This window comes from Phoxinus phoxinus (assembly GCF_949152265.1).
Source record: "Phoxinus phoxinus genome assembly, chromosome: 18".
NCBI classification, from domain to species: domain Eukaryota; kingdom Metazoa; phylum Chordata; class Actinopteri; order Cypriniformes; family Leuciscidae; genus Phoxinus; species Phoxinus phoxinus.
This window is the reverse complement of record NC_136893.1, coordinates 10,262,159-10,283,976: the sequence shown is the minus strand read 5'-3', so window position 1 is coordinate 10,283,976 and position 21,818 is coordinate 10,262,159. Positions and strand designations below refer to the sequence as shown.

The 21,818-nt window shown below is 37.6% G+C and overlaps 1 protein-coding gene across 7 annotated transcripts; it reads right to left on the bottom strand.

Annotated features, from left to right (window-relative positions):
- Nucleotides 1–317: 317 nt before the first annotated feature.
- Nucleotides 318–20,905, bottom strand: ccdc187 (coiled-coil domain containing 187). Of its 7 annotated transcripts, none has more exons than XM_079588539.1 (13): nt 20,780–20,903; nt 19,603–19,693; nt 13,998–14,060; nt 13,056–13,185; nt 12,733–12,823; nt 6,647–6,725; nt 4,097–5,173; nt 3,111–3,226; nt 2,295–2,372; nt 2,097–2,219; nt 1,630–1,703; nt 1,462–1,547; nt 318–1,373 (listed from the first exon to the last, which is right to left on the bottom strand). In XM_079588539.1, the coding sequence occupies exons 2-13, from the start codon at nt 19,649–19,651 to the stop codon at nt 1,213–1,215; spliced, it is 2,127 nt and encodes a 708-aa protein (XP_079444665.1). In that variant the 5' UTR covers nt 19,652–19,693; nt 20,780–20,903; the 3' UTR covers nt 318–1,212. The 7 variants fall into 7 exon arrangements, with proteins under 7 accessions (XP_079444665.1, XP_079444664.1, XP_079444669.1 ...); XM_079588538.1 differs by having other exon boundaries at nt 20,638–20,868; XM_079588543.1 differs by lacking the exon at nt 4,097–5,173 and having other exon boundaries at nt 20,780–20,905.
- Nucleotides 20,906–21,818: the final 913 nt, after the last annotated feature.

The window sequence follows — 21,818 nt, the reverse complement described above, 5'->3', positions numbered from 1 at the left end:
GAGGGAATGGAACAGCTGGTGGGCGAGTGATGCGACGACGTTTGTCTTCAACGGACAAAAAGGTCATCCTGTCTACAGTATGCGTCACAATGGTTTTACTAGTAAAGCCTTTGTATATAGTAATCATGTTTATAAAAACCAACCTCTTGCAAAAAAGGAAAAAAAACCCAGTACAAGTTTCGCTTTGTGGGAAGAGAAGGTCTCGCTGAAACTTGATGTTTGAGGTGCTTCCCGTAGAGATTTGCATTCATTTGTGAGTAAATAGGGAAAGTCTTAACCTCTCCATCTATAGTCCAAATTTAAATCACACAATTTCTGCTGTAAGTGTAAAAAGTGTTTATTGATATATTTCTGACATCCAGAAAGATAATAATTGTATCCGTCATCTGTACAAAGCATTTTTGAAACATTATATAGTCATTGAAGAAGGCATACAGATTCGTAACAAATTTAACATTATTTTCATAACAGTACTGAATACATTGGAAACATAATAGTGAATCCGCATCAGTACAAAAAAAAATATTGTGTATTGTGCCTTGTAAACCTATGCATAGAATATGCTGATGTACACTACAAAGAGGGAATAGAACTCAAGCCGGAAAAGTCTCGTAAACCACCAAATATTATTAGTAATAATATTAAGAATAGTAAACATGTCATTTTTACAATCTGAATGCATGATTTGTTTTTGCAAATTGTAACTTCTTACAATAAGAGACATTCATACATAAGGGAGACAAATGGAAATAACACTTTGGGCAAATTTAGACTGGTGTAGTTCCTGGAACAAAAAAAGAAAAAATGTACAAGCAATTCTAAAAGAATGCCCACTTGGATATTTTCATGGATTAACATTAATACAGAAAAACTCCAGGGGTTAAGTCAACCATGTGGTTTTCCCAGAAGTCATGTCTAATGCCAGGTGCTATTAGAGGGAGCTTTCCCACTGTGGTGACACACCAGCCCATAACCAGCTGCTAAACAAAAATGAAACAGTTAAACCAGAAAAGCATGACATGACCTAGACAGATGTTCACTAGTAATAGCAGCATTATCTGGATGGATTGTCCCTGTTTTGCAAGTTCAAGTCGATTTGTTGGTTACAAAAGTATTCCACAAGTCTTGGAGAAAGCAGAAGACTGGAAAGCCCGAACATGTCAGGACATGCATGCATATCTTTAATGGTTATGAATGCATTATTATCCAGCATCACTGCTGCTTGCAGTTGTCTTTCTGTTTCGAATTTTCCTTTTTCTCCTTGGGCTTTGCTTGTCCCGGTTTGTCACCCTGTCGTTTCGTGGGTGGCACAAAAGTAGCTTCTTCCAAAGGATTGTACAAGCCTACTTGTGAAGTTTGATTTAGACAGGGACCTGCAAATTAAACCATTTATAATTATTGTTTTGTTACAATTTATAATTATGGTCGAAACCATTTGTTAATGTGAATGAATGAAAGCACCATTCATGTGTCCTGCTTCAGCTGCATCCTTCTTTTGAAAGGTGGGGTCCAGCTCTTCTGCAATATTCCTGATGGCTTCCGCTTGCCTGTAGAAACACCAGAGGATGTTAAGGGATATTTCTTGAATGAACATATAAGCTGTAATTTATCGAGAAAATAGTGACTTACATTGTCATGGAATTGTGACTTGGGGTGAGGTCATCAACTGGTGATTGAAGACCTTCGGAATCCAGTCTCCGCCTCTGTATGTTCAACAGCAAAATTCACATTCAAAATTCTTTTGTAAAAACAGGTCTATAAAAGGCTGGTTCACTTTGGCCCAACAAACACACAACGGTTCTGGATTTATTTATCCTCCATATGGAGTTAGTGTGAATCACCCTTAAAAGATAAACATTTTCAAAGAACATGTGCCAATATACTGATGAATCACATGATGAATGCATGTGAGCAAGTCAAAAGGCATGTTTAACTTGTTTAACAGCACCCATTTCAAAGACGTGCATGAACAAGGCAATTCCACAGAGAGGAGTCATTTTATACACACAGCAAATGATTGGAATTCTTTTTTAGTTAGAAAAGAGTAAATGGTAAAGCAATAACAAAAGATAGTGTCACTCTAAAAGTGTGGCTACCTGTCTGTCACATGCTGTTCTCCTGTCATTCTCCCTGTATTCCCGCCCAGGTCCAACAGGTTCCAGCTCGCGAGATCTCCGTTTAGCCTTTATCTCCTGTTTCTGCATGAAACGTGCAATTTCCTATCGCAAAACGAGAAATAATTACCCACTTTTCATGCGTTGGGAAAGCAGCCCTTTCATTCAACCTCTTCGCACCTCATCTTGAGCAACCTGTGCCGCTCTGAAGTCTCCAACAGGACAGTCCCTTCTAAGAGGAGAGGAACCTGGCTGAGTCTATGTGAGAAGAGGAAAAACAACTTCAGCTTACATTGTTTTATTTGAGTAATTTTGCTACTGTCATTGATAGGATTACAAGACTTCATTTCTGAGGACTAGTAGGGGTACGATGGTATATACCAGGGGTGTCCAATCTTGCTCCTGGAGGGCCTCCTTCCAGCAGAGTTTAGCTACAGCCCTAAATAAATAAACAACCTTAAAAGGCATGCGTGTTGGAGCTAAACTTGGCAGGAAAGTGTCGATCCAGGAGCAGGATTGAAGCCTTTATTCGAATATTATTAACAATGCTGTAAGCATATTACATAGTTGTTCTTGGAGGCAATGGTTTTAATTGTGATGATGGAACAAAACATGCAAAATTGTGCAGACATCATTTTTGGCCAGGCAGTCATTCAAATTATGAACATGCAAAAACGAGAGAACAAACAAAATATTAATGATTATGTTGATGATTAACTGATTATGTTGTAGTCAATGTATGCGTTTTCCATTTTCATCTTCTATGCATTGTTTTGCATAGTAGAATAAAACATGTAGCTGTAGTTTAATTTTGTAAGACAAATACCAAAACAAAAATTAGTGTTCTGTTCTTCCCTCCTATTAAAGACATTTCAAAATATATTTTCCTCATATTTTGATGGTTTAATCAAACTTGTAGAGTCATTAAAACCAAATATCCCCTCCGGACATCACTTTTGGCCACTACTGTACATTTGCACTTTTAGTTGAGTTCACCTCTTCGACCAATCTCTCCTCCTCTTCCTGAAGCCTGCGGGCCAGCTCCTCATCCTCCAGCACCTGCTCCAGCTCCCCCAAGTCAAGAGCAGCCATTCCACTCCTAAAAGCAGATCCTGTTAGGGAATAATAGCAGAATCAAAACCAGGCAATGTTGAGACAAGACACAGGGTTTTCAGACCACCATCACCTTCAACCAGTTGGGCCTAGACCAGGGGTGTCTATTCCTGCTCCTGGAGGGCCACTGTCCTACAGAGTTAAGCTCCAACAAACCTACATTTGGAAGTTTCTGGTAATCCCGAAGACCTTGGCTGCGTCCAAAAACCTAGGCAGCTGACTTGTTGCTTCGCTGCTTATAGGCAATGACTTTGCAGACAGCGTTTGCACATTGATCTGATGGAGGTGTCTCAGGAGACAGGAAGTGAAGCTAAATTGGATTCGGACGTGCCTTGCTGCCTTCCTACCTTGGAATGCAGCATTTTTTTTTAGTTTTCGGACGCAGCCTCAGGTGTGTTTGATTTGGGCTGGAGCTAAACTCTGCTGGAAGGTGGCCCTCCTGAAACAGGATTGGCCGAGACCATTTAAACGTTAAAAGTAGGTCGATTAAACCGTAGGAATCTTACTGGGTAGATTATATTCCTGGAAACATACCTCAAAGGAGATTAAGTAAGAGCCAAATCAAAAAGAAATGCAAGAAAATCCAAGCATAAGGAACGGTGAGGTACTGAAAAAGAGAAAACAACTGATGCTGCTGTAGGAGAGATAGAAGCATTTTGAGGTTTTTGAGAAATGAGGATGAGATCTGGAGGTGTCAAGCTTGAGAAAAAGCAGATCACACAAAAAAATGGTCTCCCCTCCTAAATTGCACACCAGAAGGACGTAGGGATGCACAGGAGTAAACTCTTGTTTACTGATTGGAAAGCAATGAGCAGATGTAGGGAGTAGGGACAGGCTCAGCCGCACTGCAGAGCTCAGAGAGAGGTTACCTGCTCCGGAAGACTGGAGTCTCTGCATCCGTCTCTCCCTCGCCATCTCCTCATCTGTGCTCGATCTTTCTTCCTCAAAGGTCTGCCAGCGCTCGCTTTGACTTCGCCTTACTCTACGCTCTCCATGCCTGTGGTCCCTGTCTATCCTCCTTTCATCCTCGGCTAATGATCGAGCTCTCTGCCGTGTGTTTCTGACTCTCACCATCTCCCTCAAACGATCCTCCACTTCCACCTCCATCAACTGTGGTGCTCTAGTTTGAGGTGAGGGGGCATTATTTGAGAGTCTTGCTCTAGCCAAGTTAGAATCATCTACGCTGCATGTTCTGCTTCCCTCGCGCACCGATGTCCGCCTGACGTTACCATGGTAGCTACGTCTCATTGAAATGTTCCGTTGAAACCCCTGAGCTTGAGTCTGGAGACCTCGAGTTTCTCTGAGGTGTGTGTGATCATCCCTTAATGTCCCTGTTGAACACGGAACTCTTTCCGTAGTGTCACTGTAACCATTTTCATTGGTCCTACAACTGTTGCCATGGTTGCTCTTCCGTTCATCGGGGAAATGAACATGTCTTTCCCTAAAACTCTCCCTACGTCCACAATCATCTCCCTGCCACGTTCTGCTATGATCCTCCCTCACACTGCCGTGGCAACTCAGCTTCGTTACAGAGACTTGCTGCTTCTTTCGCAATATTTTCTCAAGTTTATAGACTGGTTCAAAGAGATCATCCTCAGAGCTGTGGCTGAGGTAACCTTGCTCGCTCATGTCGTTCTTTATGAGCTTGATGACATCACCCCATCCACCCGACAGGTGTGAAGATCTGCTGCTGCTGCTCTGGCTGGTCAAGCTCCTGTCGTCCTGCTCTAAATGTGTTCTGGAAGGTCTGCTGACCAGCTTCCTCTGCCCAACAGTGGGTTTGCCGTCCTGCCGTGTGACTGTAGGCCTACTGTACTCAATCAGGTCCTCCTCAGAGTCGGAGTAGGTGGGCGAGGAGGAGCGCTGCCATCTTCTAGTTGAAGACCGGTTGTGAGGAGCGTGAACAGGCTGGGGTGAGTATGGACGAGCAGGAATGATTTTGGATTCTTTAGTGAAACCAACCATGCAAACACAAAGCAGGGGATTTGGAAAATTGTTAGAAATCGGGTGGGAGCAGAATAAAACAGTTAACTCATGAAGCTCTGTTTAGAAGTAAAAAGGACAAATGAACCATTAAAACATGCATTAAATGATAAACACAAACATGAGGTGAAAATTAAGCTTCACTGAATTCAGAGTGATTCAGGGTGTTGTTAGTACGCCAATAAAAGTTCAATGGAATAGTTGGATTCAAGAAATAATTCATAATAATATTCTGTCATCGTCAGAAAGTGTGACTATCTTCTGTTAAACACAAAAATAATAAAAAATTCCAAAACAAAAGGTGTATAAACCTTTAACTGGGCTTATTTCACAAAACAAAGAAGTGGAAACACCATCAATATTGAAGACATGACAGCTTGACGTTCTCCTCGAACTCTGTTTAGGCCATCAAAGAAAATCCGGTTTTATTGCAAGACATAAAAGTTATGGCGTAGCGTAACCATGGAACCTTTCAAACAGGAAACCAACATGAGTGAACTGGACATTAGGGATAGACATCATCCCATATGAGGTCATGTCTTGTGGGGTTTCAAAAGCAGACGAAGCCGCTGGCTATGCGTCATACAGTATGATGGATACATTAACAATACACTGCATGTTGAGACAAAGTTTGTGTGTATTTTTTTAGTAGATTTAATATTCAAAATTTGCATAAAAGACTTTGGGGATGAAATTAAAAGATGCTAAGGTGTCAACATTACCCGTGTCACATTACTGAAAAATCAAACGTATATATGGGAAACAACCATTTGACCAAAAAAAGAATATGCATGTGACAAGACATTAAGACAGTCACAATGTTTTTTGGATTTCAAAAAAATTTCCTATGGACATATTTACTACTTTACCGTTTTCAAAGCAAATGAAGGAGACAAACACATTGTGCAAAATATTGTGCAACAGACAAAATAATTTTAGTAATCGTTCATAAGGTCTGTTTCACACATTGTGTATCTTCATTCTGTTCACGGGATGAAGGGCTCAATATAGAGGATTTAAAGAGCTGTTTACTGAGAGTTTAGAGTTTAGTGTCAAAGTAAATGTGACCCCCCTCGCCATGTACAGTAAAATTTCACACTTATGATAATCAATAAAATGCATGAATCACATCATTTTCTAATTCTATACAAGAGCGCAGCTCTGTTGCACAACAGATACACTAAGTGTGTGAACACAGAATGTGAGCCTGCTTGTCGCAAAAGAGCGGCTCAAGTATACCTAACAAACCCATTTCATAAAAACACTCCAATAACACCATGAATTCGGTGTCAGTGTGTCGTGATAATGTCAGTAAACATCCACTGGCACATGCCAATGAAGACCGGATGTGCCACTGGATGTGCCATTGGCTTCTGTGCGTCAGATGCCATGTCACTCAATGTTAATACTGCTACTGGAGAATTTAGTTATTTTACCTCTACCATCTTTATTTTGGTAACTGCTCCTGTGTCTCTCACAAAGCTCTTCCTCTTCCTGTATCCTTTTTGCAATTTCCTAAAAAAACAAATAAACAAAAGCTAAATTAATTACAGATAATAATGTTCAATGGGATCTGTTGTGGTTTTTAACAAGTTTTTCATAAATACAGAAAAGCATGGCTGCTGATTAGTTGAAAAAAAAATTACTGGTCTGTGCGATGAAGACATTTACCACAGTAGCACGCGTTTTGCATGTGTGTGAGAAAGAGCCGCTTTTGTATTTTTGTTTGTATTTGAGGTTAATCTAGGGCTGCACAATTAACCGAAATTAAACTGAATCGCGATTTTGGCTTAGTACGATTTTTTTTTTTTTTTAAATCAACGTTTTAATTAAGTATATGCGCAGTAGTAAATGCTGCTCCATCTCTGCAAGCGCTGTGAGATGGAGTTAAGTGCATTTGAAAAAGCTACAAGCACCGAACATCTTTCTGTAATGAGAAGCGTTTATAAACCTGTTGTCCAACTAAAGAACATTCAATGACAAGTTTTTACTCCAAACTTCATAACGCCAATGGAGTGTTTGAAATAACTTCATTATGTGATCTGACGAGGCTTCGTACCATAGAATGAGGCAGAAATTATATTATTTTATAATACTTTAAACAGTGAATGTGACGACACAAGACAGTCCCAAAGTTATTTGGATTTCAAAAGAAATGTCTTTACTATGAACATGTCGCTCTGCATTAGCCTATACATATACTTTACTCTCATGAATATATCCAAGATTTCTAGAAGAACACAGATAAATCATATATTGTTGTGTAAATTGTTATGTTTTATCAGTCAAAACGTCTCTATCTGTATCATACGAGTATAGTTTTTCAGTGGATGCATAAGATTTCCAGACAAAAATTAAGAAATTACGTCACATATTTTTATCATATTAATTTAACATTTTATAATAAAACTTCAGACCTTTCTAATGATTTAGGAAAATCAAGCTGAATTTTCAAGTGCTCAACCAAAATGGATGTATGTTGTTTGGATTGTGGCTATATAAACAAAACGAAATTAACTTAATGTTAAGCAAGAGGTGTTATGTTCCTGCAGTCTGCCATTTAGGCAAATTAAGTTATTGTATTTTGTGTGCCCTGTATGGAACATTAATGTCCTTTATCAGTCACATACCTGTGATGAAAACAGCCACAAGTAGTGCAGTTCAAATAAGGTAACAGCCGTTTTATTCTTGTGCAACAACTGTGTGGCCAGTGCTGCAAAATGTAATGAATACAAACCTCTGTAACACCACTGCTATGTGCAAAGGCACGTCAAAACGTTCAATGATGACACATTGAGGTGAAACCCAAAGTGTGGGTTTTCTGACAAAAATACATCCACCCACGTACAGTATTCAGCATAGACACTGGTGAAGATCGTGTACGTCAACAGAGGGGAATTTCCATGCTCACGTATAAAAGGCCTAAAGACCCGCTTGTTCTTAAAGCAAAAAAGCCCACCATGCAGAATCTTTAAACAGCCAAATGCTCGGCTTGCAACAAAACTGGCAAGCAGAGGCCACAATTTCTGACCACAATGACTCAGAACAGTTTCCACTGACAATGTACAAAATTATCTAAATTGAACCAATTACAGTATGCTTACCACATCGATCTGATCTTATATCTTATCACATGACTACCATCATGTAAATAAAGACCAAATTAATACACATTTTATAATAAAGTTACAAATTATGATTTCTGCAAAAGCATTACTTGAACTCCAACATTTTTATATGCTTGTAAGAAATGAGCAAAGTCACTACTAGCATCTCACTTGGTTAGTTTTTGAAAGCTTTGGTAGGGTATTTCTACCTGAAATAGTCTAACTGTGCTATAAAATGCATGTCCTTTAAAGTCTTGCAAAAACAGCTATAAATGTGACAAAGATATACAGGACTTGGCCATAAGATGGCAGAGTTCTGCCTCTGACAAAACAGTAGTTTAGGTCAGGGTTTTCTACTCAAACGGACCACAAGGGAGTGCTAAGGCGCCGGTGGAATTTTTTTAGAGAAAATAAAAATATTTTACAATGCGTTTTAATAATACACATTGGATTGATGATATTAACTGTGATATTTTAACGTTTCTCAATTTTTAGGAAGAACTAAAAACTAATATAATGAAGAAAAAGAAAGATATGAGGTCAATTTTGCTTTTAACTTCAATTTAAATATTATCAAGAAAATATTTTAAAGCGCTTTGCCTTTAGACAATGACAAAATAAATAGACATTTAATTTTGGAAACAACACACTCGTTGTATAATACCATGTTTAATATTATTCCACACAAATCAAAAATGGGTCTGTATAGCATACATGAAAATAAAAATCTGCCTTTAAAATTTTTAGTAAAGAGTCCTTAGAAGCAACTCTTCTAGGGGTCCTTAGCATTAAATCATGTTAACCTTCATAGCGGAGTCTCTCTATGTCTATGTCCTTAACCTTTAAGGCTGACCTTTCTTACTTCACAGCACTAACCGATTTAACTCCACTGTCCTGGGCTGAGAGATTGTGCCCCACACAGGGACCAGCTCCTGTCTCCAGGGGTCTGACTCAGAGCTTATCTGGCACCTGGACTCTGAAGAAATCATCCCAACAGATGTGGTTTGTTTGTGTACACAACAATTAGAATGGCTGAGTGAGAATTATGTTCCACATTACTCTTCTGTGCTCCTGTGTGAGCCTGATAGGACAGCAGGGTCCACAGCAGCGTGTGGAGATGATGTTTAGATGCGACCTGGTGCCTCACAGGCTTTAATTAACACAGGGCTGCAGGGGTGTAAATATTGATAATTAATGCAGCGGAATGACATTTACTGCAATATGGGAGGCCTATACGTGCAAAAGATGCTACTCTGGTTTGAAAACACATTCAAAACTACTAGCAAGTATTAATTAAATTATATTTTATCATGTCTGTTTTACCTTAACTTTTAATTAACACTGCAAAGTCACATTTGTACAGTACTTTTTCAGTAACATATATATAAAAGCAAAACGGTGTAATGTATTTTCAGATATGTATGTTTTTTAGATGTATCCCAAAAAAAACAAAAAAACCCTATACTAAAAATACAAATGGGCAAACCTGACCTTAAAACTGAATTCAAGATCTATTCTCTGAAAATTATTACCCTTCTCAAACCAAGTCCAAAAATCATGTTCAGAGATCATGTTCACTAGTCATAAAATATCCTAAATGTGCATAATTACTTGTTCAGAATTAGTCAAATGATTGGACTGTTTTTTAAAAGGCCTCACAGGCACGTTGCCTCAGATTTATCTGGAATCCACATCTCTGAGATCACCTGTAAATGATAGTAGGTGGTCAGGATCCAATTGCTTGATATGCCAGTGTTCTGTTCTCTGACTCAGTTTTTCTTCCTGCTGAGCCAACAATTTCCAGCTTTGCCACCCGAATCACACGGGACTCTCCAAGATACTCCCAAAAACACTTATGCTTTGATTGCCACAATAAACCCCACATGCTGTCGGTCTTCAAACAACTCTGAACAAAAGGTTCACCGCACCATCATTTTTTCCAGGCAGATTCAGAGGCATTGTTGCTACATGTTTAAATTTCTCACAGACATTTAACCCTGTTCTAATTTAAATCATGACAATTTCTCTCATCTATGAATTTGTGCAAAACAAAAAGTAGTACTTATGCTGGAGGTCTAGGGGGAAATTGATTTAGGAGGGTTTAAATGTGCAGCTTTTATTTTTGTTTAAATACACAGTACATTTTATTTAATTGAACTGAAAAGGTGAAAACCATCCTTATTTTAAGCATAATTACAGTTCAAGGTGAATGAGTGTGGTTAAGACAGACATTTTATGTGTTTATTGCCATGGTTCTCAACCTTTTTGACTCAAAGGCCCCCGTTGTCCAACACAATATTCCTTTATAGGCTACAATATGCCTGATATTTCTGCCATAATTATGACAAAGATGCTTGTTTTCAGACTATACATTTACATTTATTACACATGAACTCTTGATGAAATTTCAAGAACAGTTTTTCAAAAAGAACAAAAGTTATTATATAACTTGTACTCAGTTTGTCCACCCACTTCTGTTGTCTCTTGCCTTCAGGAACTTAAAACATGGATGTCTGATAACTTCTTACAGCTTAATGCTGGGACAACTGAAATCCTGTTGATTGGCCCTAAATCACAGAGTTTACCCGGGCATGACATTTCTATTGATATATTGATGGTGTCCAGATTAGGCCTTCGAAAACTGTGCGGAATCTGGGAGTTTTGTTAGATTCCTCGTTATGTTTTCACTCACACATCGGTCAGATTGTTAAATCGTGCTTCTTTCACTTGCGGAATATTGTTCGCATACGCCCCTCTCTTAACTTTGGAGATGCGGAAACTGTTATCCACGCTTTTATAACCTCCAGATTGGACTACTGTAACTCCTTATATAGCGGCCTACCCACCAAAGCTATACATCGCCTTCAAATGGTACAAAACTCTGCTGCTCGAGCCCTTAAATATAATCAAAAAATCTGCACATCACTCCTATCCTTTACCAACTTCACTGGCTTCCTTTGGTCAATCGCATCCAGTTGAAACTATTAGTCTTAGTTTATAAGGCCTGTCATGGCCCCGCACCTAAATACCTCGCTGAGTTAGTGCAACCATATGTTCCAGCTCGGACCCTTAGATCTAGCACTGACAATTTGCTTGTCATACCCAAGTATAAACTCTCTACTGTGGGTGGTAGGGCTTTTAGTGTTGTAGGCCCTAAGCGGTGGAATAAGCTGCCCCCTTATCTTCGTGCCACCCCTAACCTACAGACCTTCAAATCTCAACTTAAAACTCATATATTCACCATGCTCAGTAAATAATTATCTTCCATTCTATTTCTCTGTCCTTCACTTTTCATTTTTTATGTTACATGCTTACTTCATCAAAATGTATGTTTTCTTTGATATAACTTCTCATGTTAATTATTTGTAGTTATTGGCTGTCTCCATCTGGTTTTCTGCTTGTTTTATTGTCATAATAATCAAATTGCTTGTCTCTTTGTCTGTCAACTGTATGTATTATCTTGTGAAGCGACCTTGGGTTCTTGAAAGGCGCTATAAAAAATAAACATATAAGAATAATAAGAATAATATGACTAGTTTACATGATTTTTTTTTTGTATTTTAATTTAGAGTTTGATTATTTTAATATATTAATAATAAAAGTAAATACTTAACATAATAATAAAATGAAAATGATTCATTTAAATATTTTTTAAATCACCCCTGGTTTAGTTGTACATGCTCAAGACAGGAGGTAAAATATTAGATATGACTTATGTCACACTAGTCTCATCATTAACATACTCTGTTTTAGTCTTTTAGTTACACCTTATAAATGGTCTATTTCAAATTACAATCTGTTAACCCAATTCTATTTTAAGTTCCTAACTGTAAATCAGATAAACATTCCGTGAGAACTTAGATTTCTAACTTTGATTTTTTGCTGATGGTAAACAACTACCGTATTAGTACAACATTACAAGGACACCTGCAGGGTCTAAACCAGCAAGCTTTTAACCACTGTGCCACATCACCTCCAACACACAAAAACTGCTACAACATTTATGGAACCTCACAAAGAAAAGCTGCAAATCCATAGAGGTTTGCTTTTATTTCTGGAGAACATTTCCACACTCAGCTTTTTTGCTCACTGAACGAGAAGATCTCGGTCTCTTTTTGTGTCCCTGGGGGGGGGGGGGGGGGGGGGGGGTAATTTAAGGTGGGCTGAAGTTCAATGCATCTGGATTTGATTAATGCACAGTTTTGAGTGTGACTTTTGCTTTACAGCAGCTTGATGCTCAATCCTGTGTGGTCTTTGCCAGCACTTACACTCCACATGAGACTAGCTGAATAAATCAGCTTACTGGCGTCCCACAGTGACTCATTAACTATTGATCCATGTGATGCCTCAGACAAAGCAGTTCAGAGGTGTAAATGAAAAACAGAAGTTTACTGAGCCTGAAGTGTGTTACACACCTCGTCCTCCACCTCCCTTCTCAGAGCCTCCTCCGCACGCCGCTGGATCTCCTCCTGAATCATTTGTGCGTATTCCGAGTCCCGTTCCTCCCTAAGAGAAAAAACAAACAAACTTGAAATAATGACAATAAACAACTGAAAAAACATGTCTGTTTCCTTAACGTAAGAAGGAAGCACAGAGATTGTCACACTATGGGACAGTGGTGGACTTTGGACATGCTATCAGCTACTGAACTGCTGCATATACAGTATATAACCTTGAATACACACACGGTGTCCTATCTGAGAGTGGTCTCTGACAGTGTGTGTGTGTGTAATCTTACAGCTGGCGAGTGGCCTGTTGCTGAAGCATCTGAGCTGTCTGCTCCTCCTCATCCTGGAGTCTCTTGGCTACTCTGATGTCCCTCTGCACCAGCTGACTCCTCTGCACATTCGAGTTGTAATACTGCTCAACTGTTGGAGACAGCATGCAAATAAGGTTACAGAAAAGCATGCGGAAGATACACTACAGTTCAAAAGTTTGGGATCAGCACTTTTTATTTCTTTTATATAGCAAGGATGCATTACATTTAACAAAAGTGACAGTAAAGACATTTATAATGTTACAAAAGATTTCTATTTCAAATAATTGCTGTTCTTTAAGTTTCCACAATAATATTACGCAGAACAACTGTTTTCAAAATTGATAACAATAAGAAACATTTTCTTGAGCACCAAATCAGCATTTTTTTTTCTTTCTTCATATTTACAACATTAGTTTTTACTGTATTTTTGCCATCAAATAAATGCATCCTTGGTGACTATTAAGAGTTTTAAAATCTTACCGACCCAAACTTTTTAACAGTATTGTATATCAGGATATCTAAACTTTGAAAATTATTTCTAAACATCTGACATATGTGAGTGTTTCAATAAATACGCACAGAGAGAGACTTTCCGATTTACATGTAAAGCAACCAATAGCAGATTGTTTTGTTTTAAGTGACGGGTAAGGGACTAAAATATAAACTCAAATATTAGTGCAATCTCTGTAAACGGCTGGAACAATTTAAAACTAAACTCTGTCTTGTCTAACCAAGCAGGATATTTTAATTAAACCGGTAGATTGACTCACATTAGAGATCTTATTTACTGCTTCGCCCTTGCATTTCGAGGTGTGTGAATACCAACCCTCTTTGGAAGTTTACAAAAGATGGATGAATTGAAAAAAAGCTTGCTTTAAAATCCTTTAGGTGTGTCAGATGAAATAAGAGAACGGGTCTTACTTTCCTGTTCCTGCAGGTTATGAGCTAGAGCTCCATCCTCCAGCACAGCAAAACCCTGGCACACTGCAGACGAGAAACAACACTCAATACAACTGCACAAACATGAACTAACATCAGGCTATGAGAGACGCTGAGTGCTGAACTTTATTTCTTAAGATTTTAAAAGTGCAGTATCTTTTGCATTTTAACCACTAATTATATACATTCAAGGCTATAACTGAAGACGTTGTCAAAGAAAACGTGACAGACTTGCAAATGTGTTCAGAGTGTTCAGTGTTATTTCATGTCTTTAGTAGTCACTTTTAGTAAACTAATTCAAATCTTCATTTAAAAGCGTTCATAGCACTATTTTTGTGAAGCCTCATATTTCAAAACAAATACAAAAAGATTTTATTCCTTTAAAAAAAGTCTTAAATTCTTTATACACTAAGTTTAAAAATGAGACACTCATATTTCATAAAACCATAATAACAGTCTCCATGACAAAAACAGACCCTGGAAAGTTAAAAACAAAATTACACTTGTGGTTTTGGTCCCGTAAGTGTCACATTTCATTTTAAACCCTCTGTTAAAATAACTGACATCACAGCGAGGCTCTCGCTGCTTTAGGAGAAAAACTTAAAGGAATCTGTTTTGAAAATAATTTCTCTCAGTTTGTAAAACCAAAGTACTTTCTATGGGGCAAAGCATTTCATAGGGGTTAAAAGCAGAAATATGAAGATTGAGCTCAGTTTTTTCATTATTTGAGCTTGAAGATTGTCTGAATGGCTCTTTTAGTGGTATGACTACTGTTCTAGGTGATGCAGATCTGGTGCATTATTTTCTGTGGTAATCAGCAGGATTGTGATGCTGTCGATAGAACCTGGAACATTCCTTGTTGAGTCACAAGAAGCAAAAGCATTGAGTGCCAGCCAGTAAACTCCAAATTTAACAAATGTTCAAGTGAACTGAAAAGTACAGCTCTTGAGTGTCTTTCAAGCTGATATACAATTACATAAATCTATATGTGAAAGCTGAGCATAAGAGATAATTTAGAAAAAGTTAAATAAATAAACACTAGGCTGACTCCTCAAATATAATAATTTTGATGATTTGCATGATTAATAACATTGATTTATTTTGTGCATTGCCATTTTCTTATCCCTTGGGAAGCCCACTCAATACAGGGAAACTAAAAATGCTCAGTACAGTGTTCTGCATTCACTAACATGACACTGCAGAATCCCTCAAGGAGTTACACAAAATTCTACATAGCTTGTGCTACATATTGTGGTGAATGTTGAGTAGTGTAGATTAACGCAGTGTCATTGTTGTTACCAAACAAACACATACATATATACGGCTCTCATAAATGCGCTCATGGCAACACACCCGCTGTGTGTGCCGCCCCTGAGGATATCCACAAACCATGTAAGCAAAATACAAATTTAGTCAAAAGCAACCTCAAATTCAGGGATATACAAGGCGGCAGAGCCGCAGAGTTTCTGTGGGGAACATAGAGTCTGTAATTGACACAACAGCTGTAGTCTGAGGCTATAGCGCTAGTGATGGACCTGCGGTCAGAGCGGAGAACATTACAGACTCTGAAAGCAGTAAAAAGAAAGAAAAAAACAAGAAGAACGTTTTACTAAATCAAGTCGCCTCATCAGCGCAACTGCTAGATTCACACTCAAAAACCTGAAACACATAAATTACACGACATCTGATTTTTCTTCAGGGTAGCTTAAGCAATTATGCTGAATTAGAGTAGCATGAACCTAATATCCTAATGGAGACATCCTGACTTCAGCACAACCTCTGACCTGAGCAGCTGGTGGAAATCTATGTATAGCTGTGAGGCCCAGCCATCCTGTCTGGTGGGGTGAAACCTACCGAAACTACCGACCGCCTAAAAATGTGAGCAGAGAAAAATAATCCTACTGTGGGGTATCCTAAGTTTAAATGCAACCGTGTGGGTATCCAAAAAGACAAATGTATTTCCTGCTTGAGCCCACCTGCTGCATACTGCGATAACCCATATCAGGTCACACAAGCACCTCCCAACAATGCCCTCACATCTCCATCCACCCACACATACGCCTGCACACAGAAGGAATGGTTTCCAGATGTGCCAGCAGAAGGATAGTGAGATTGGTGGCATTAACGTTGGAGAGGCAGCAGAAAGAAGGTCTACAGATAAGGACAAGAACACAATGGTCAGCTTTGTTGTCCTCTTTTGAGACACCCAGTGGCTCTGTAGACTCAGTAGCTGGTTTGTTTTGTCCAGCAGCCAATATACTTTCTGCCTGGGGACAGGGCATGAACAGAACTCTAACATCAACAGAATTACAAAAATATTTGTGGATCCATATATACACTGTATGTGTTTGTGTGTAAAGGCAGTGCAAATGATATGGGATGTCTGCATCTGAATCCTTTCAATCTGACTGCAGATTTTGAATTCACTGAAATCCAATGAAAACATCTACATCTGAATTTCATCTATTTCGAACAAGATGTGTGATATGGCATCTATGTCAGTTACAGTGAGAAGCTTAAAAGTAAGCAGTCAAGTCACATAGACCTAGATATTAGCATGACACCCATCCCAAGTACATAACAGGAGTTTATTCTTTCTAATATATATAAAATTACGGAAAAAAGCATTTTCATGTTGCCTTTACTAATGAAAAGCAAGCATATTTATTATATTTGATGATAACTATATTTTAAGCTGTACACAAGTCAGTAAAAAAAAAGAATTCCATACAACAAATAGCCTACATGTGAAACTTGGAAAATTTTTATATCGTGCAAACGTTCATTTATTTCAGTATTTCAACTTAAAAGGTGAAACTAATATATTATATAGATTACATGCAAAGTGAGATATTTCATGCCTTTTTTTGTTATAATTTGGATGATTATGGCTTACAGCTTATGAAAAATATTGTGAAAAGGTTTTCATAGCTGTAATCAAAATTCTAACAAATAAAGGCTTGAAATATATCACTTTGCATGTAATGAGTCTATATAATATATTAGCTTTATAATAAATTACTGAAATAAATGAACTTTTTCACGATATTCAAATTTTTCGAGTTTCACCTGCAGTCCTGAAAATCAAAAGCCATTTCCACAAATCTATCAAGCAGAACAACAGTTTTCAACATTGCTGTTTCTTCAGCAGCACATCAGCATATAAGAATGATTTCTGAAGGATCATGTGACACTGAAGACTGGAGTAATGATGATGTAAATTCAGCTTTGCATCACAGAAAAAGATTACATTTTAAATTATCTTCAAATAGAAAACAGTTCTCTTAAATATTTTCATTTTACCGTATTTTTATAAATTAAATTCAGCCTTGGTGAGCACAAGAGATTTTTCAAAACCAGTAAAATAATGTTACCCAAACTTTTGAACGGTAGTGTATACAGTAATTATCCTCACATTTCACAAATTATGTAAGATGCTACGTCAATCGATTCCATTTGGATCAATCTCCATCTAGTTTTCAGACTGAGGTGTTTACATCAAATATATTAGGAAATGATTGGGCTATCAGTACAATATTAAATATACTACAGAACATTAAATGAATAGGCTGCGTGTAATCATAGCTACTGTTCTCAGGAAGCATAAGACAGCAAAAGATATGTGAAGCTTATGCTAGCATGCTAGCCAAGTACATCCGCCTACAGCCAATTATTAAAAACATCTGGTCTAATTCCTTCAGTCAAAACAATCCCGATAACACAAGAACAACAGAATGAACTACTGACAGTAGGATTTAATACGTTGATAAGGTTTGGTCAGGAAAACGTATTGGTCTACTACTCTCTAAACACTGATCTGTCCTTCAAACTACACCTAAACTGAGAAGACTGTAATCAACCTAGATTAGGCAATGCTGGGGATTTCTACTCGTCTTTATCTACAGGCCCACTAACAACAGCCAACAGTCTCGGAATACGCAATCAATAAAAAATATATTAAAAAATAACAACACTTACAGATTCACACGCTGAAAGGATCATACATTTTTATCCAGTGGAAGGAGAAGCTGTACACCTGTGTTAAACCTCACTTAGAAAGTCTTCTTCTCATTAGCTTAAGCACGGGCTAACCTGCTCGGCATACACTCCTCTCCTTTCAGGAGGTTCTGACCTCAGCGTTCAGGTGTCAGATTGGGGAGCTGGGTGGATTGCCAGGCAAGAGGGTGTGGATATAAAAGTTGTCAAACTAGTTTTGCAAGAAGCAGAGCCAAAAAAAAAAAAAAAAAAATGCTCATATTACAAAGACAAATGTATGTTTGAAAGCATGTGTGAATACTTTAAAAACAAGATTTTTGACACAGGTGTGTAAATTCCTACATCACCGTAAAATATAAGATTGGGCCGTCATCAGTTACAGACAGACTAACACTGGGACGAAACAAAACAAAAAAGAGCTTGACAGATAGTGAGCTGAGACAGGAAGTCTGAGATGGATCAGTCCAAGGCTGTGTTTGTTTGATCAAAAACACAGTAAAAAACCATTAAAGCTGTGAAATAAATTGTAATTTGTTCCTGTGACGGCAAAGCTATTTTCAGTTCAATGTGTGTCCTTGCTAAATAAAAGTATTAATTTATTTCAGAAAATAACTTCTTACTGACCCCAAACATTTGAACGGTAGTATAAAGTGTACCACTGAGCAGAGGTTTCACAGCATAAATGGGGAAAAGGTCATTGAAAGCAGGGAGTGAGGGATGCAAAGGGGTTAAAGTGCAGAGAGGAAAGAGGCTGCTTTTTCTCAAGGGAACTGGAGTATAGAGACAGCATTCCCAAGACTAGGTCAAGAGAACAACCAGAGCAAAAACACATCCACAGGAACTCATAACAGAAGAGAGAAGACAAAGAGAACTCACTAAGATATATGCATTACACAATGTTTTGGGGAACTATACTGAAAACAAACTGAGGAAATGAAAACATAGTTGCTCACAGGCCATGTAAAAAAGGGTATAAACCCAATGGGAAAGAAACATGGCAAAGTATTGTTACTGTACATATCTACAAAAGCCTAGACATGAGTTAATTGGGTGATACAGGCGGTATAGTGATCTAATAGGGTCTTTGTTCTATAGCCAGTGCTTGTTTAAGCGTAAAAACACAAAGCAAAACAATAAAAGCATTGTGTACAGAATGGGAACGGAAAGGAAAATCATCATAAACATTTCCCCCTTCAAAAGAAGCAGTGGGTCAATCTCAAAATACAGGATTTTTGCCGAAGAGATAATACTTGAGCAAACAACAGGGCCATGTGGAAACGTTCTTTCACCAGTGGAAGAAAGACAGCTTTTTTTTTTTTGCTTCTGAGATATACAGCCGATGTCTGGAATTTTAATCTGATCTCAGACCTATCAGTATAGAGCATGCAGTACTTTGAATATAACAGCAGAATGAGACATCTGAAAATCAGAGCGGGAATCAACAATCAGACGCGATTTCAGTTCATCTATACACATATGTATCATACAGCATAAAAGCACACCTCTATGTGCTTCCTAAATGAAACGGTCTGCTTTGTGCACACACAGAGTCATAACCACAAGCAACATGTGCATGTCAGGCAGGTCTTACCCTCCTGGATTCTGGGCAGGTTGGACTGATCCACCTCCAGCTCGGCCATGACTGCTGGCACTGCTCAACAACTCATGCCATTCAGCAACACCTATTCTCATGAAAGACAGACTTTGGTTAGTGCTCAACTGACGGGGCCAAACTAGTTTATTTGGTCAATGTAAGTGTCCCAACAGATAGTTCACCACTGGCTCATTAAATACTATTACTTATGAGACATGCATATATCTAGTCATAATGCACTGCAAAGACTGAGCTTTGGCAAAAGCTTTTTGAAAAAAGCTGATAAAATTCACGTTACAGAACAAGTTAAATATTTTATCAATATTCCCATGAAAAGAAAAATAGATTAATTTATAATTATTTATAATAGTATATAGCCTACTTAAATACAAATATTAACAAACAAGACTTTCTCTTAAGAAATCACACGTAAGCACCTATAAATAACCAGAATAAGTTGCCTTAAGAAAAAATATATATTTTTAAATAATACATTTAATGCCTTAAGAAATCGTCAATAAAATAAAATAAGAATGAAAGTTAAATAAGCCATTCCATTAAATCACCTGTAAAATAATATAAAAGGTATTTTCCTAAGAAATAACCTGTAAAGTAAATAAATGCAAACACAAAAGTGACCGTACAAAATAATTGTAAATCGTTTAAGTGTCTATAGTCTAAAACACGATGACTGATTAAAAGCTGGTTCAAATGTAGGGCCAAAAGATAAGAGTATCGACTGTGTTTTGCTACATATTGACAGAAAACATAAAATAGGAATGAAAGACAAAATAGCCAATATGACAAAGCAGCACGCGACAGCAGAACTAATGCAAACGCGCCCTGAAACAAAACGAAGCGAAACTAAAAATAGAGAGAGACAAAAGACAACAACCCGGTAGAAGTGAAATGAATGAGGACAGAGTGGGGAAGACCGAACTTCACATTCCTCACGTTTTTCACCTCAATGATTCATCACACAAACATCCAACACCGAAAATATGATTCACAACAGACACCAAACACTCTTACCTGCTCTGCGCTCTTCACTTCTCTACAAACGCTCTTTTTTATGTTCAACTACTTGTTGCATATTAGGGCTACTCGAAAAAGTCTAATTTCTCAAAAGCACATACTAGATCTGGCAGTGTCAGAAATAAGCCTGAACTATTACCCAGCTTCAAAGTTTCCGACCAGACAGACTGTTTTTGACAACGAGACAATAGCATGAAGCTTCCACAGGGATGGGAAGCCAGCGCGGACAAACTTCTGCACGCTCCCTCCCTCCATTACATCACACTGGTTCATCCAATCACATACAATTATATAAATAAATATAAAAAAAATTATAAATATAATTATAAATGAAAAAAAAAAAAAAAACCTTGATGCCCTATTCACCTTTTGGTTTATCCTTGTGATTTATCTTCTCCACAATGTTTATTTTCTTACCCAGATTATTTTTGTCTTGTTTTCCACTTTAAATATTAAATTAATATTTAAATTAATAAATCAATATGCATTTACTTGAGAAAAAAAATACTTATTGTATTATGTCTTGTTTACTGAAAAAAAAAAAAAAACTACATTAAGTAAGTTTTATGCTTAAAACAAGAAAAAAGCGTCAGGGGGGTAAAAAATACTTGTTTTGATTTTTTCAAAGAAAACAGGACTATATAATATCATAAGCCATTTTGCTTCTTAGGAATGTTTAGATATTTTTTAATAGAAAACGACAAATATACTAAGCAATATTTTTTTTTCCAGTAGCCTATATCATGTGCAGTTGAGAAGTTATTGCATTGTGTTTAATGTTGAGAGCAATTCATTCAAACCAATCCCTCATAAAATCACTCTCACAATCAAATCTAATAAAGATCAACAAGTGTAGCCAGACTGTGAGTGACAGACATCCTTTTAAAATGGCTCTTCATTTCAACAGGCTGCTCTGTCTGATTATACTCCACGCTTTGCAAATGTCAAATGTGTGTCACTAATAAGATGTTGCCAGTGGGTGATAAACAAACTCTCCTCAGCAGATGGATATCTGGAGTTTATATCCCTGCTGCTCTTGAGCTTCATTTTTTATTACCTTCATTGACATCGACAATGTCATTAGCATCGGTGTGGCTGCTTGAATCCCCAATAAAATAGTTTTTTCTTATGCATCAGTTCACCAACCTTCATTGTGAATTTAAAGAGATATATTTTCA

Excerpts from the sequence above, each read along its gene's own strand:
- ccdc187 (XM_079588537.1), bottom strand. The coding sequence starts at position 20,834 with ATGCTATTGTCTCGTTGTCAAAAACAGTCTGTCTGGTCGGAAACTTTG. Across the intron at positions 14,061-20,779 it reads GTCGGAAACTTTGAAGCTGG|TGTGCCAGGGTTTTGCTGTG; the intron begins GTAATAGTTCAG and ends TCTCGTCTGCAG. Across the intron at positions 1,704-2,096 it reads GAACAGCATGTGACAGACAG|AGGCGGAGACTGGATTCCGA; the intron begins GTAGCCACACTT and ends TTGAACATACAG.